The sequence below is a fragment of the Salmo salar genome, chromosome 19 (assembly GCF_965601325.2).
Source record: "Salmo salar chromosome 19, fSalSal1, whole genome shotgun sequence".
In the NCBI taxonomy this organism is placed as follows: Eukaryota; Metazoa; Chordata; class Actinopteri; order Salmoniformes; family Salmonidae; genus Salmo; species Salmo salar.
This window is the reverse complement of record NC_138309.1, coordinates 53,849,281-53,867,536: the sequence shown is the minus strand read 5'-3', so window position 1 is coordinate 53,867,536 and position 18,256 is coordinate 53,849,281. Positions and strand designations below refer to the sequence as shown.

The 18,256-nt window shown below is 41.3% G+C and overlaps 1 protein-coding gene across 2 annotated transcripts in view; it reads left to right on the top strand.

Moving 5' to 3' along the window:
- The window catches only part of grid1b (glutamate receptor, ionotropic, delta 1b), a 433,677-nt gene that overhangs the window by 180,135 nt on the left and 235,286 nt on the right, over positions 1 to 18,256 (top strand). For both annotated transcript variants that reach the window (XM_014158350.2, XM_014158349.2), the window contains exon 3: positions 17,157 to 17,441. In XM_014158350.2, the coding sequence (XP_014013825.1) occupies positions 17,157 to 17,441 (285 nt within the window). The remainder of the gene's footprint in view (positions 1 to 17,156; positions 17,442 to 18,256) is intronic.

Sequence of the window (18,256 nt, the reverse complement as noted above, 5' to 3'; positions counted from 1 at the left end):
GAACAAAAAAACATGCTTAATGTGAGATGATAGCTAATACACAGGCCTGTTTTTTTAAACCATCATTCGAGTAATAACTGGAAAGATTCAACCTTCCACAAAATTCCTTCAAAATGTGGGCAGTGGGCTTGAAGTAATGAAATAGACCAATCTAATTGGGAATTCATTATAAGTTCTCACCCCTTTGCCCTTGCATTGGCCTCCATTGTAATCAACAATGGAGCCCAGAGAGCGATATTAACAGAGAAAAAGTACTGGCTCTATTCATTTTCAAATCAGCCTCTGTACTCAGCCCAGGGGAGAGCTTAGCTCTCATTGCACCTTGGACCCTGGACCACAAAAAAATTATGCCTGAGCGTTTAAGATTCTGAGCGAAGCCACATGAAAAGGGGAAGTTGACTTAACAAATGTCACAAACTGCCAATGCACCTGCTTATTCTCAACAGCTCTCTGAGAAAAAAAGACAGGCCAAATTAAATTCAAATGTCAGCTGCTTTTATAACCTTTAATCAATATCTCAATGTCCGATTGCCTGGGTGTCACAATGGTTCTGGCTTAGGCTGGTCTTATAAAACCTTCCTCTATTCTTATTCAGACTTTGTCATCATCACCACTCTTAGCAGACACCACAGACCTCAGTGAACAAAGCCTGACCTATACTGTATCTACCAGCATATGTATTTCTAGAACCTGTAAGCAACGGCTACTTATTTTTTATGAAAATTGAGGTTGAATGTACGTAGTATGTTCCTCGGAAAATATTCATGGAAGGGTCCAGCTCAATTTTGCTTTCTAAAGGATTTGCATAAAAAAAATCTATCAATCAAATCCATTTCTCTGTTTCAATCTATTTGGAATTGAATGGAGCCAAATGACGTTTGCAGTGAATACGAATACCCTGCTCAAAAATGAATGCAAATGATTTGTTTCTCAGAGCCTAGAGATGGGCCTCAAAAAGCCCATCTTACTGGCTGACATGAGATCCAATATTGACAGAACGATTAATTACTGTATTATTCCATTGGACGGGCAGTTGGCGTGGGATGTAGTGATGGTGACAGCACTGTTTTTGCAGCTGAAAAGGTTACATAGACCACTAGACAATGGAATCATTTACTACCTTAGCTCCTGCAACAGGTTGCCCATTTAGTTCGAGCTAGCATACAAGGATGTTCAAGATAGATGAAACTCCTGAAAACCTCCCAGAACTCATACCTTTCTCTTACCCTACCATGATGTACAATTTCAGAGGAAACTAGGCAGCTGATTGTGCCGGGTACACATTGAGTCTCGGAGGGCATCAGGATTATTCAAGGTGATAACATGGATTGAACATATCCATAAAAGCCCCAGTAAAAAACACAATGAAACGTCCTGTAATTTAAGCCAGGTATTAAAATGAGGAATGACACTGTTTGTTTGGCTGCTGCATATTGAGGGGAAGGTAAGGGGCATTAAAGCGTGATGCACTGTGCATATTGAGTTGGTGTGTTGGGACAGGCATGGGTTTACTGTGCTGTGGGGAGAGAATGTCTTCTTTCCAAAGTAAACTACACGGAAAATACTATTTCGCTGTCTAGTTTATCTGCACCAATTCAACTGTTTATTTTGTTGTCTTTACAAAAGGTCAATGTTGCCCCATTCCATGAAAAATGGAATGGGGCAAAACAGTATAACAATAACTATTATCGGCAGAATTCCATTTCAAGCAGAAACATCTACAGTATATCCATTGTCTAAGCCCTTGAAAATCACATGTCATTTAAAGCCATCATGAATGTGGTCATTTGAACTGCTGCCCTAAGATATTACATTCAAATTGATTCCTGGAACCTTCTGGGTATACCCAAATGGGTTCACATTCTTTGCATAGCCCATGAGGTCTATTAAGGGAACCAATCAGCTTTATCAGGCTCCAACACATTTGACCAATTTAAAAAGAGCAGATTATTAAAAGGGGATGCTAACATTCTACAGTGATTGAGATACGTTAGCCAAATGCTGCCGAGCTAATTTGTCCCAGACCCTGGCCTGGCGCTCGGGTCGGTTGAAAGGTAGTGTATTTTTTATCTCTGGACACATTACATTTTTAACAACGCTTTCTTTCGGATAAAAACAAATTAATTACATCCGCCATGGAGCCCAGTTTCATAATATTACCATATGTCCCAGCTGCTTGTCGTAGTTTTGAAGTAAAAAAAAAAAACAGGCCTTGTTTTAGGGCATTTTTCACCCTGCCAACTCCTATTAGTTATATTGAGCACTGTGGCACCGTTGACGTTATTGTCCAGCCTACTTCAGGGTGGAAGCAAGAGTCCACAGAGGCTCAGCATTGCTGCCTATTCGACATTTCTTGTACTTCTGCAGTCACAAGCTCAACTGGCATGTGAGTGGATAAACCAGTAACTTTAAAAAGAGAGACATGGAGAGAGGAAAAAACAAACCCCACCAAGACATAAAGATGATGCCCCGGGCTCCACTCTCTAAAGAACAGCAGATATAATAGAAAAAAAATGTGTGCGCATATGTATGTGTGGGTGTATGTGGGTGGGTGTCTCTATAGACTCTCTCTAGACTTGGCATCAGAAAATTGAGTTTTTCTTCAGTTAAGGGCAGTGCTATCGTCTTGTTGCTGACGTGAGAGGCTTTGTCTCCAGGTTTCCTCTGACCTAGACTCCTCTTATCTGGCCAGGCAGACTGGACAAACCTCTTTGAAAGAGAGTGCCCTGTTTCTGCTCAAAATGGTAATCAGATAGGGAGGACAGGTCCTCCAAGACAGATGGAGAGACAGGTCTACTCTATTCATGTCCATTTCAGACACAGTTAGTGCCAGTGAAGATAGATAGGCAACGATAGGAAAAGGATAGTTGGAGTGATTCTGAAGACTTCAGTCATCGCCTATGGGATCTATAATGTACTTTTGAATGCATTAGAGTTTTGAGACATGCACAATGCCAGCATTGAGTGTGACATTTCTAAAACGACCTGTGTCTATATTTACCCTGTGAGCTGTCCTCTTTTCTCCTCTGTTCATTTGGAGTTTCTTTATAACCTTGATGTTTTCTTAAAGTCTGCCAACACTTCATGTCATCACCACTCTTTCAGGTCACACTTCTAAAGTGTTTGTGTCAAAAAATTGTGAAATGTATTCCCTGTATTTCTAAACTCATAAACAGAATTTGGAAGTCCTAACCCATTACAATGGCAGACGATAACTGCACTTTGGGCTGAATACTTTAGCACTAAAAAGGTGTTTGGGTGTTTAAACAGCCTTTCTGAATCTCATACTGCACTTATTATAACACTCTAATCACACACACCATTGTTAAGCGATTGGTGCAATGTGTTCTTTATATTACTTTTACTTTACATTTAACTCAGGTAGGTTGTCACGTACTGTACTGTACAGTTCAACTAAGGTGCATGAACTGAGGAACTGTAGGAGATATTCCACCACTGGAAAACAATTATTTTGATAATAACCCAACTCATTTATTCAGTTAACACCATCAGTTTGTCACATACAGTGCGGCACTTCTGTTCTCATTAACCATCATTTGGTTGATGAGAGAAAGAGTGCGGGAAGAGAGGTAATTGTGAATATCTTCCTCAATAGCAAGACATGAAAGGGTAAAGGAATTCCCCAAACCAGGATATGCACCCTGCCAGTAAACCAATGCTCTAGCATTTGCTGCTTAATAGTAATCCTGAAAATATGGCACGCTCAGACGCCCTAGGTCTTTGGGCTTGATTGTGTTTTTTAGAGATGAGGTGTACTTTTTATCCCCACACAAAAGGCAGGATGTTAGAATTTGATAAAAGCTGTAGTTAAAAATATAGGCAGATTCTGAAAGAGATACAGAAACCTTTTTAATAGCGTTAACACAGCCGATCATAGATAGAGGCAGCACGCTACAGATCTCAATGTTGTGCTCCAACTTCTCTATCATGTCGAGATAGTTCAATTTATAAATCAATTTAGGGGATAACAAAACCCCAATATTAGATTTTTTCTTTTGTGATTCTAAAAGATATATTCCTAAGGATGTTTTGGTTTAAGGTCACTTCATAGAGTGAGATGCGGCGATCAACCTTTCCCATGTTTAGCACGGCAATGACAGGATGGTGCCTGATACCAATAGCTAAGGATTCCATAGCAATGGACAATACTGTAACAATGGGCTCAAGGGACACCCTTGGCAGCAGGAATGTTGAAGTGAAAAGGGGGGGTGGGGAGCTATGCCCAGTCAATCAGACTTAGTTTTTCCCTACAAAAGGGCTTCATAACTGACAGAATTACTCCTCCGTTTCATCAGCTGTCTGGGTGGCTGGTCTCAGACGATCCCACAGGAGAAGAAGCCGGATTTGGAGATCCTGGGCTGGCGTGGTTACACGTGGTTTGCGGTTGTGAGGCCGGTTGGATGTACTGCCTAAATATCAGAAACGGCGTTGGAGGTGGCTTATGGTAGAGAAATGAATATTTAATTCTCTGGCAACAGCTCTGGTGGACATTCCTGCAGTCAGCATGCCAATTGCACGTTCCCTCAAAACTTGAGACGTCATTGGCATTGTGTTGTGTGACAAAACTGCACATTTTAGAGTGGCCTTTTGTTGTCCCCAGCACCTGCGTAAATGTCTGTCACGTTCTCTATCTTCAAGTTCCCTGTCATATATGAGCCAAGGCGCAGCGTGCCGGTAATTCCACATCTTTATTGAAGAAAACCGAACCAAAACAATAAACAGGTAAACAGCAAGAAACGTAACGCAACGCAACTGTGGCGTACACACAGAAATAATAATAACCCACAAACACAGGTGGGGAAAAGGCTGCCTAAGTATGATTCCCAATCAGAGACAACGAATGACAGCTGCCTCTGATTGGAAACCATACTCAGCCAATAAAGCAAAAACAACATAGACATACAACACATAGAATGCCCACCCCATGTCACACCCTGACCTAACCAAACAGTGTAAAACGACTCTCTCAGGTCAGGGCGTGACAATGTCATGGTTTTTAATCAACTTCTTGATATGCCACACCTGTCAGGTGGATGGATTATCTTGGCAAATGAGACATGCTCACTAATAGGGATGTAAACAAATTTGTGCAAAAAATTTAAGAGAAATAAGCTTTTTGGGCATATGGAAAATTTCTGGGTCCTTTATTTCAGCTCATGGAACATGTGACCAACACTTTATATGTTACATTTATATTTTTGTTCAGTATAATTTTTTATTTTATTTCACCTTTATTTTACCAGGTAGGCCAGTTGAGAACAAGTTCTCATTTACAACTGCGACCTGGCTTAATTAGTGAGAACTGAAGCCGTCAGGCACGTATATAGCATTTCAACCCAAAAGGCAGGTAGCCTAGCGGTTAAATGTATTTGGCTAGTGATGGAAAGTTCACTGGTTCAAATCCCTGAGCCGTCTAGGTAAAAACAAATCTGTCTGTGCCCCCTTGAGCAAGGCACTTAACCCTAATTGTTCCTTTAAGTCACTTTGGATAAGAGTTTCTACTCAATTATTTAAATGTAAATCTCTTCCCTAAACCAAACTCCTTCAATACTGTCAGAATTCCATTCCACTTTATTATTTGTTATTCTTATCTCTCACTTTTTTTTTGGTATTTTCTTAAAACTGCGTTGTTGGTTAAGGGCTTGTAACTAAGCATTTCACTGTAAGGTCTACACCTGTTATATTCTGGGCATGTGACAAATACAATTTGATTTGATATGAAAGGTTTCAAATTAAGCTATAATGCACATTTTGGAATCTTTTTCATGTTTGGAATACATGCTTTTCATCAGTTGCCTAACATTGGAAAAGGAAAATCGGCCCGGGATGAAACCAGTTTTATCATGATTAATTATTGTCAAAATGCAGTTATTTAGTATTTTAATAAACACTGTGAGATCGCATCCGATGAGGGCTATAGCACAGACGATAAGAAGATGGATCTGTTTCATCTTTATCTTTCTTCAATATTATGGAGATATTGGTTGAGTGTAAAGACTTTGAGAGTCTGAGAGTTGCAATAGAATGTTTAAACATCCTCAACATGCGGGTAGTAACCATTTCTGAATGTGCTTTGTGAAAGTCTGTACCAAAGCAGTCAGGGCCAGCCCCTTTCCGGTTAGGGAAGGAGCTTACTACAGAGGCAACTTCTTCTAAAGCATTTAATTCCTTTTGAGCGGACTCATCATTTAGGTAGGGAAAGAGGATGGAGGAAATCAGAAATTTGTTCAGCGGCTACAGTGGTCCTTGGTGTGTTAACGTCTTGATAAAACTTTGTGAACATTCATTAATTTAGTTTGGGTCCGTTGCAACAGTTCCTGTGCTAGATTTAATGTTATGAATCGCTCCATTGGCCTGTATCTCTCTAACACCAACACACACACAACAATCTCTCAGCTGGCGCTCCAGTAGTTTATCCGGCTTGTCACCAAACTCAAAATGTTTTTGTTTAATCTGTAATAGCATTGTGTTTACATCGTTATAAAGAATATTATTGTATTCATACTTGAGTTTCATTGTCATTCAACTTGGAAGATAAAGAAGCCTCCATATAATCTCTCTCAAGCACTGGGAGCTGTGCAACGATTTCTAATGATCTTCTCTGCCTAAGTTTTTTCATGGTAGCCCCATATGATATTATTCCCACGCATAACACACAGGCTTAAAGGCCTCCCACAAAGTGGATTCGGATGCATCAGCAGTATCATTCTGGGACATATAGTCCGTAATTAAATTGGCTGTTTGTTGGCGAAATTTTTCATCGTTGACTAATGTTGGATTAAATCGGCAGTTGAATTGAGGCTTTGTTTTAGCAAAGTCAATTCTTTCGTATTTGTTAAGCACATGTGAGAAGAAAGAGTAATCCTTACCCGTTAAATTGTGTAATATCCAAATATCAACAAGATTAATGTATCTACTTTAATTGTTTAATAATAGAGTTCATTGGAGTGGAAAGCCTATCCATACAAGGATCCAATACGCTTTTAAAATCAACACCTAGAATTAAATGTGTGGTCGATGAGTCTGGTAAGAGATGAAAACAGTCATCTAAATTCGGTGCACAAAGATTTAAAATGTTACATGTGATGATATAATATGGCCTATGACATAGCTACCATTAGGGTCGCATATAGGTTAAATTCACTACATGACCAATAGTATGTGGACACCTGCTCGTCAAACATCTCATTCCAAAATCAAGGGCATTAATATGGAATTGGTTCCCCCTTTGCTACTATAACAGCCTCCACACTTCTGGGAAGGCTTACCACTAGATTTTGGAACATTTCTGCGGGGACTTCCTTCCTTTCAGCCGCTAAACCATTAGTGAGGTCGGCCATTGATGTTCGGCATTCCAATTCATCCCAGAGGTGTTGAAAAAATTCTCAGCAATCAACACACAACACCATAAATGACAAAGCACCAAATGTTTTTTTTTATACATTTTTGCAAATGTATTAAAAATAAACTTGGTTGAAGCACCTTTGGCAGCAATTACAGCCTCAAGTCTTCTTGGGTATAACGCTACAAGCTTGGCACCCCTGTTTTTGGAGAGTTTCTCCCATTCTTTGCAGATCCTCTCAAGCTCTGTTGGGTTGGATGGGGAGCGTCACTGCACAACTATTTTCAGGTCTCTCTAGAGATGTTCGATCGGGTTCAAGTCAAGGCTCTGGCTAGGCCACTCAAGGACATTCAGAGACTTGTCCCGAAGCCACTCCTGCGTTGTCTTGGCTGTGTGCTTAGGGTCGTTGCACCAGTCTGAGGCCCTGAGTGCTCTAGAGCAGGTTTTCATCAAGGATCTCTCTGTACTTTGCTCCGTTCATCTTTCCCTCGATCTTGACTAGTCTCTTAGTCCCTGCCGCTGAAAAACATCCCCACATCATGATTCTGCCACCACCATGCTTCACCGTAGGGATGGTGCCAGGTTTCCTCCAAACATGACGTTCAATCTTGGTTTCATCAGACCAGAGAATCTTGTTTCTCTTGGTCTGAGAGTCCTTTAGATGCCTTTTGGCAATCTCCAAGTGGGCTGTCATGTGCCTTTTACTGAGGAGTGGCTTCCGTCTGACCACTCTACCATAAAGGCCTGATTGGTGGAGTGCTGCAGAGATGGTTGTCCTTCTGGAAGGTTCTCCCATCTCCACAGAAGAACTCTGGAGCTCTGTCAGAGTGACCATAAGGTTCTTGGTCACTACCCTGACCAAGGCCCTTCTCCCCCGATTGCTCAGTTTGTCTGGGCGGCCAGCTCTAGGAAGAGTCTTGGTGGTTCCAAACTCATTCCATTTAAGATTGATGGGGACCTTCAATGCTGCCAAAATGTTTTGGTACCCTTCCCCAGATCTTTGCCTCAACATAATCTTGTCTTGAAGCTCTATGGATAATTCCTTCGACCTCATGACGTGGTTTTTGCTCTGACATGCACTGTCAACTTTGGGACCTTATATAGACATGTGTGTGCTTTTCCAAATCATGTCCAATCAATTGAATTTACCACAGGTGGACTCCAATCAAGTTGTGGAAACATCTCAAGGATGATAAATGGAAACAAGATGTACCTGAGCTCAATTTCAAGTCTCATAGCAAAGGGTCTGAATACTTATGTAAATAAGGTATTTTTGTTTTAGTTTAAAAAAAAAAAATTGCAAAGATTTTCTGTGTAGATTGATGAGGAAAAAAATATATTTTATCAATTTTACAATAAGGCTGAACGTAACAAAAAGTCGAAAAAGGAAAGGGGTCTGAGTAATTTTCCAAATGCACTGTATACACGTCAGCAACAGGTGTGGCTGGGTGAGTCAGGGTTAGCCATGCTAGCAGTTTCAGCTAGGCTAACATTAGAATCGCCATCGTTATGTTAGCATCGCCATCATTATGTTGTACCGTGATGAGTTCAGACTCAACAGCAGGGACTTTGTCATCTTCCTAGCCGGTTTGTTTTGGAATATTTCATTTCCCCTTGACCATGTTTATTGTCGAGTTCCTCATTTTAGCAGGAGCAAAAGTAGAATTTAAATCAAATTTAAGCGAGGGTGAGGAGGAGGTAGTCAGAAAAGCCTCTACTCCATGCAGTCCTCAGTAGCATGCAGTGCTCATCTCTTTGATCTAGATGTGCAGGTATTACTGCCTCATTAAACTTTTGTGTTGTTTGTAAGACATCGAGGTGCATTGGCGATGGTAAAAGGCTTTCCTGTGATTATCACACCAAGGCTTCTTGTATTGTATGATTGCGATGAGTATTCAAATGGCCATTCACTCTCACAACAATCTGCATGCTTTTCTGCCTGGATGGCAAGTGTTCCATGAAGGAGATGTGAATACAGCAGTCAACAAGTGATGTAATCTGAGCATTGCATTTAACACAAAATGCTGCTCTGACCTAGCTTCTCAGAATCCCAAAAAGGAATTTAAAAAAAGCATTGCTGTGGTCACGCATGAAAGGGAAAAACAGGGCATTGAATTGACACTTACAGCTGAGAAGGGGTCAGCCATCAGCTTTGTTTTGCTCAATGGGAAATAGATTTTCCTGACCTACAGTATATGTAATGAAGTATTATCTTGTTTTGAGAAATAATCTATTTTATCTTTATTCTTATTAAACCTCATCTAAGAAGATTGCTATTGACATAGGGGTGATGCAGAAACAACCACGATTTAAACTTCAAATCATATAGATCAAACAATGTCCTGATCAAAAGGTATTGATGGTCCTTTGTCAATACATTATTGTGAGATTCCTCCCCTTCCTACCTGTAACAATGAAATATAGTCTCTTTGACCATTTCTGGGCAGTTCTATTACTTTGGTTAGGTGGGAGGTTCTGAGGCAGGGCCATCACCACAGTTTCATAACAGTCCTGAAAACCATGGGCTGAAGGGTTTGTCGGTCCAAGAAAAAAAAGGCATTTTCTAAAATAATTTCCGGCAATTCCTTGTCCTTTTACATGTCTCCATTACAATAATATTTTTTTATACCACACAAATGATCAAAATGACAAGCTACTCTGACATTTACATACTGAGATCAATAAAACAAAACAACCCATGTCTTAAATGCAACCATTAGCATAGGCCAATGAAAAGAGTGGATACACAGATTTTAGGCCTACAGCATGAGTAGGAAATTATAGTTCACCAACTTTCCAGTAGTACTCACCTATTCAAACCGATTTTTCCCCTCAATTGTATTTTGAAATATTGTGAAATACCTTCTAGCTGCTGCCTGCTGTTCATTGACAGCCACAACTCAACAATCAGCTGTTTTATATTTGCTGCACTGGCTGCCTAATTGCGGGATTCCCGACTGTAGACTAACTAGGCCTATGCGCTCAGAATGTGACAAAACACAATCTACAGATAATTGTTTTTAAAGCTATTGATCCTCTGTGGCTAAATTATGCTGGTGTAGTATTTTCAATGATTTCATTTCTTTATAGAAACAGGAGTAATTATAAAAGTTGGCACATTTATATCAATTTATCTGCAGCACTTCCAGCACCACTTCCTGCAACGCTATGTTTTCTTCCATTCCACTCTCCTACTCTCCCGAAGGCCAAATAAATTAATCAATACTTCTTATTATTAATTAAATTGATTGCGGTCAATAACCGCATATGAGGTTATTGTGTAGCTAGACCTACTTTTACAATAATATTTAAAATAGTCTATCTATCAGGAATCAAGGTAAGACCCAGATGCAGACACGTTGAATTAACAATGGTTTAATATTCAAACAGGGACAGGCAATGGACAGGTCAAGGCAGGCAGGGGTCAGTAAACCAGAGGTGGGGCAACGGTACCGGACAGCAGGTAGGCTCAGGGTCAGGGTAGGCAGAAGTCAAACAATCCAGAGGTAGGCAAAGGTACAGGTTGGCAGGCAGGCTCAGGGTCAGGGGCAGGCAGAGTGGTCAGGAAGGCGGACTCACAGTCAGGACAGGCAATGGTCAAAATCAGGAGGGCGAGAAAAAGAGAGACTGGGGAAAAACAGGAGCTGAGAACAAAAACACTGGTTGGCTTGACAAAACAAGATGAAACGACAACAGACAAACAGAGATCACGGGCATAAATACACAGGTGATAATGGGGAAGATGGGCGACACCTGGAGGGGGTGGAGACAATCACAAAGACAGGTGAAACAGATCAGGGTGTGACACTACCAGCAAGTAGCCTAGCCTACAATTCCGAGAATAAATTCAGTAAATCAATGAAGCCAATAGTGGGTTTAGCTACAGTATATTGTTATTGAAACGATGTAGGCCTTATGACATTTTTAAAACAATAAAAACATATGTCAAATTACTATGGAAAAAGTGGGTTTTCAAAGTAGCAAAAAGAAGTTGCAAAAAATAAAACAGCAATTACAATTCCCTAAAAGGCTTTTTTTATGTTCATTGGACTGTCACTTATGCCCTTATATTAGTTATATTCAAGAATAAAGCCAATAATTCATTTTTATTGTGAGTCATATGAATGTACCCTAGTAAAATCGGACATTGATTTATTTATCAAGATTTGTTCCCATTCTTGTCTCAAAGCAGCGCAATGACGCTGTCCCAATCAAAACCGTGCTAGAATGATCAGTTGCCCACACATGGCAATTGCTTTAAAAAAAAGTATACAAATGTAAAAAAAAAAAAAATAGATTATTAAGCCATCATTTCTGAATGAATGTTGGTACCGACATGAAGTCTATTGTATAAAATGATTTTAGAATATACACGTAACCGGAGCTGTACTGCACAGATGTAGCTCTGCGTTGTGTGTGATTGATTGAGACTATTGTTAATTGAGACTATTGTTAATCTAACTGCACTGTCCAATTTACAGTAGCTATTACAGTGAAAGAATACCATGCTATTGTTTGAGGAGAGTGCACAATTATGAACTTGAAAATGTAATAATAAACCAATTAGGCACATTTGGGCAGTCTTCATATAACATTTTGAACAGACATTCATTGGATCAGTCTAAACTTTTGCACCTACACGGATGCCATCTACTGGCCAAAATCTAAATTGCGCCTCGGCTGGAATAATACATTATGGCATTTCTCTTGAATTTAAAAGATGATGGTACAAAAAATACAAAAGGTTTTTTCATTTCTATTATCTTTTACCAGATCTAATGTGTTATATTCTCCTACATTCATTTCACATTTCCACAAACTTAAAAGTGTGTTCTTTCAAATGGTATCAAGAATATGCATATCCTTGCTTCAGGGCCTGAGCTACAGGCAGTTAGATTTGGGTATGTTATTTTAGGCGAAAATTGAAAAAAAGGGTCAGATCCTTAGGACAGAAAAGGTTTGCCTACCTCTCATAGTGCATCAGAATTATTTGAGCAGGAGCACGCAGGGCAAAACGCAAGTACAAGCTCCCCTATTCCCAGGATGCATAATATATGAACCTGGTGAAATTCATGACATATTTTAACAACTGTTACATACTGTACATAGAATGCATCATCCAAATTACATGATTGCCTACACATACTGTACTGTAAGTGGCTAAAGGAAAACGTTGTATTTTTAAAATCCTAAAACACCAAATTAGGCCAACCTTATTATAAATTAAGCCATCATCACTGTCAATCGTGAATTCTTCACATTTTACAGGTGAAACGTCCATGCTGCATGCATGCAAACCATTTGATCTCAATCAGTTTCATGGGAATATGTATTTAGACCTTTGAAAGATGTCAGGGTGGCTAACCGGCCGAACTAATCACATTTCAGAGCAGATGGAGTTAAACACTTCAGTACAATCGTCCTAAATCGTCCTAAGAAATGACCTGGTGTTTTTGGTATAACAGTAGCCTGACATTATCATGCTATTATATTGGGCTTGTTATGTACAATACTAATTAATCATTAAGTGATCTTGCAAGACATGGCACCATTCTGAGAAGTGGCGATTCACGCTCAGCACTACATCCCCTGATTATAACGTTTGGATAACTTCGGGAGTTTCATGTAACCACAGCTCTATGAACTAAGTGCCGCATTCAGTTGACTACAAGCGCAAACGATTCGGGGCTGACCCAAAATCATTCGGGGCGAAAGCTCCGAAAGCCAGTTCCTGGTGACGTCCATGTCTGAGGTACTGTGAAGTCAATAAGCATTTCCATCCTTCCGCTGTTGGAGTTTCTGGAAGAAAAAGAGGAAAGAGAGGAGAAATGAATGTGCCCTTGATGTGAGGCCTCCATGCAAGCCCTCTTATTCCCCCTACAGCCCTCTCCTGCCGGGGCCTGGAGTTCACCTCCACCCTCTCTTTGTTCTGAGAGACACACTGTTGCCCTTAGAGAGACTGGCTCTGTCTGTGTGTTCTCAAAGACACTTGACAGGTCGGAGAGTTTTTAACTCAAGCCTGGTCCTGTTCTGTACGTGCTGTAGCCAACTATCACTGAGGATTCTAACCTGGTTGTATTCTGTATGTGCCGTAGCCAACTATCACTGAGGATTCTAACCTGGTTGTATTCTGCACGTGCTGTAGCCAACGATCACTGAGGATTCTAACCTGGTTGTATTCTGCACGTGCTGTAGCCAACTATCACTGAGGATTCTAATCTGGTTGTATTCTGTATGTGCTGTAGCCAACTATCACTGAGGATTCTAACCTGGTTGTATTCTGTATGTGCCGTAGCAAACTATCATTGAGGATTCTAACCTGGTTGTATTCTGTATGTGCTGTAGCCAACTATCATTGTTATCCATTACATATTTGTTTGGCATGTCAATGAACGAATGCAAAGAGGCAAAAATAGTCTGGACCACCAGGCTAGGAGAATTCGGATTGTTCCACGAGGCATCCAAAAGCCCACTAGCATAGGAATACTTTACGTTTGTTTCATGGTTGTATCTTTGAACTAAAACCAGACGTTTAAAAGTCAATGAATGAAGCGTCTGCTTTGAACCTAATACGTGTTCTTCTTGAATGTTTTAATGTGGTTCAAGTGAGTGGGATTAATAGTGAGAGACAATGCTGTTGATGTTAAATTACCCAAATCCACTCAACAGATGGTTCCAGAGACTCTGACGGAGGGCTTAGAGACCAACCAGATTAAAATTATTACTGCATCATTTCAATTAGAGAACACAGTAAACAACAGGATGCTACTTTACATAGTGCACTACATTTGGCCAGAGCCAGAGGTCTTTGGTCAAAAGTAGTGCGCTATGTAGGAACACGCGTCATCAGTCTGAATTTCCCCCAAACCAACCCCTGTTTTACTGGTGAGAAATGGCATTGTCCCTGAGATGTCTATGGGTGATGGATGGGAGCCTCTGGCATGTCTTAATGTCTCCTCCAACCGTTAATAGATCGTTACTTCTTACCAATGACGCTCCCATCCACCGGTGGCTGTCCCAGCACAGTGTTGCAGCTTGTGTCATCTGTAAAATACTCATCAAAGCTGAGGCTTAACGCCGCACACAATCCGCCTGTAACATTTCGCTAATGAACCAAAGAAAGATTGGGGAATTGATGGGAGATGCGCAGAGGTGTAAAAATGAACACACACAAACACACACACACATTTGAGCTGTTGATTAGAATTCCAACCCATTGGTGCCCCTTCTTAAGTGAACTGGCACTAAAATGAGATGAAGCTGATCGTCTACATACATTAAAGGCCCAGGGGCCCACTGAAGTTGGAGTAGGCCATTGAATGATTAAATATAGAGCAGTATGCAAACTTTAGATTGGTGGGATACAGGGTCATCTTATTTCTTGAATAAGAAATATGGGAGATTGCAGACACCTGAGATTTCAGGTTGCGTTTCCTTAGGGACGTCGTTTCACTCTCTGCTCTGTTCTGGGACCCAATTGATGTAGAGCAGATGAAACCCACTCACCATAATCCGGTGAAGCATGTGTTCAATTTACAGCAGTCTGGTGTAGCCCTCTTCTGTGACTCTGATATCTTCCTGGATGTCACATTAACTAGTCTCTTGAATCATGTTCATTTCCTGGCCTGATTTATTGTCCCTGAGCACCAAGGACGAAAATGGAAAATGACATTTGGATATATGCCCTTAGCCCTCAAGATTCTCTTTCCTGTGCGCTACCGTTCTCCCCGTTCTCCATAGCATTTCTTGTGGTCTACTATTTTGGGCGTCTACCATCCAGATGCATTCATTTCAATGATATTGAATTTGTATGACTCAGCAAATCAATGCTCAGAAACAGCTCTGTTGTAGTTCCTTTGTTTTGAGGAAGGACATAACCCGCACACAGACTGGTGGTGGTGTGAAAGACTGGTACTTTATAAATACAATTTGTTTTGTTGCGCACGTTAGCGATTTTCGGGGGAAAACTCATGAGCAATTATAACTCCTCCAAAAAGACATTAGTGGTCTGTCTAGAGTCTGGACAATTGATTCCACACTAATAATACACTAATAATAGGTGTCTATTGAACTATTTAGGGGCCAGAACCTGAAGCTACGATATTGACCAGTGTGTGTGTGTGTGTGTGTGTGTGTGTGTGTGTGTGTGTGTGTGTGGTGTGTGTGTGGTGTGTGTGTGTGTGTGTGTGTGTGTGTGTGTGTGTGTGTGTGTGTGGGAAAGCCTGTCTATAGGAGGATCAGGGGGCACATAGACAGTGAGCAGAGGTCCTATTGATGAAGACCTACCACCAATGCAGAGCTTTTAATTCAGTGTAACAGGAATTAAAACTCAATTGACCTTGAGTAATAGCCAGCCGCACAATGAGCCGTCCCTTTGTCTTGTGTCAGCGATTCATTCGATGAATCCTCCTCCTCTCCCCACCCTGGCCCCACTCACTCATTTTATTGAATCCTACTCCTCTCCCCACCCTGGCCCCACTCACTCCTTTTATTTTGCTTTCTTTCGCTCGCTATTTTGGCCCAACCGTGTATCGATCCCAGCAGGTTTTACTACAGAGGCACTTTAAATTTCATTTTCATTCGACTCCATTTGAGTAGCTTTAAAACAGTGACACTGCCAAGGAAATCCAACTGGCGGATCCATTATGTTGGCTGATGTGGAGGTAAGGGGACTGGGCCGGGCGGTGTTCGTCCTGGGATGTGTCGGTCACCAGGGAAACAAGGGAAAGGAACAGGAGGGATTTTCCTTTAAATACATTATTTTAAAGACATAGGAAGTGAAGCAGATCAATCATGCTTTGGGTCTGTGAAGAGTGCTGTGCTCTAATTACTTCCTCATTAGCAGTATTTGTTTAAAAGCCAAAGCGTTGCTGTTATACTCTGTAGATTCACCCAGTCCAAGCCTAGGGTTCGGTCCACAATGGCACCCTATATAGTGCACTTCTTTTGATCAAGTCCCATAGGGCACTGGTGAAAAGTAGTGCACTAAAGTATGTATGGAATAGGGTGCCATTTTAGATGCAGCTCTTGTCTCTGGAGGTCCTACTCAAACTGTGGCGGATAACATAACATAAGCCCTTTGCAGTGGGAGAGTGTTAGTGTGAGAGTGACTTTTCTCCTTTGTCGCGGACTGGCGGTGCAGTGCACGGACGGGCTTGAGATCACTCAAAGGCCTCTGTGCTTCATTTTTTAATGACCTTTAGAGAAACTTTGGAAATCCCTCAACCGGAAATAATTAGCCCCAACTCTGTAGGAAATCTCAGACGAAGAGCAGTCAAGGTTGCCAAGTCTGAGAGAGAGAGTGTGTGAGCTAAATAATGGAGAAGATTTGGGGAAAGGTCATACTAATCAAGGCGAGAGAGAGTGGAGATTTTACAGGGTATTGGGACTTTTATATCCTTTTATAGTTACTGTAATGCAGCGTGTTGACTGTTGACTGTAGCACTGTCAAAGCCTAGTGTCACTATTACAAGCAGTGGTTGTGTATCAAAATGGAGGGATTGCACAGAGAAGTCACAAAGCAATTGACTCTGTCACACTCTCTATAATAACTGTAATTTTCTTCTTAATAATGATCTCATGTTGACCAAGGCAATGCATTCAGAGCTGTAATGTGAGCATTAGTATTCACTGAAGACTAGAATTTGCTTTCATATTTTACATTTCAAACTCCTTGTCTTCTTATGACAATGTGTTTTATAATTAGATGAATGTGCTGCTGACTTCACTGTACTAATCTGTTCTATCTCTCTCTCTCTCTCTCTCTCTCTCTCTCTCTTTCTTCTCTTTCTAGCCTGCGAGTTGATGACCCAGGGCATCCTGGCTCTGGTCACCTCTACCGGCTGTGCCTCGGCCAGCGCCCTCCAATCCCTGACTGACGCAATGCACATCCCACACGTGTATGTCCAGCGCAGTGGCGAGGGCTCGCCACGCACCACCTGCCAGCTCAACCCCAGCCCCGACGGCCAACGCTACACCCTGGCGGCGCGCCCGCCCGTCCGTCTCAACGACGTCATGCTCACCCTGGTCGGCGAGCTGCGCTGGCAGAAGTTCATTGTCTTCTATGACAACGAGTATGGTAAGTGTGGAGTATGGAGTGGCTAGCTAGTGGACATGCTTCAAGGCTGGCACTAAAAGGATTCTAGAGTATTGTGGAAGGAGGTTGATGACGAGAGGTGAGGGGGCGAGGGCTGCAGGATGGTCTGTCTCCGACGACAAAAGTGCTCCAATCAATGAAGCCTCTCAGAGTTGAGTGATCGGATGGAGGAAATAGAGCTTACTCACCGTCACATGGGAAGCTCTCGCTGTGAGAAGTGGGAGAGAGGAAGAGAGGCTGTCTTACTCATCAACGAACCACCTGTTCCTGATACTTATCAAATCATGTTAATCAGGATCAAATGAGTCTGATTTTAGTATGATGAAATGTACTGTACAGCAGCTTCATGATAGGATCCAAGATTTCACAGCATGTTCCTTTCAGCTCAATGCTTTTAGATAAGGATTCTATTTCCTATATTTTATATCATTCCACTATATGAGTCTATATTTGTGAAGGTATAGAGCGACATCAGAAAAGGTCAGAAGTTCAACCTGTCTATGTTTGGTTTGCTTCAGTGATGCCCTTGAACCAGGGTCTTTATCAGCATAACCCAGTTGTTTCAATATTGTCGGATGACTGCCTACCGCCATATTCGACTGCTTTTCTAGAGCTGAGGAAACTTGAGGATGTGTTTCAATAGAAACTGGGGGATGTGGATTCTCTGAACAGTATAGCAGATTGCAGTGCATGTGTTTGTGGCAAAGGTTACGGTAAGGGTAAGATATTAACATTTCTGGCTGTTATTCTGTTATTTATCATGAATTTACGGACGTTGCACTCTGTCTATATGAAGA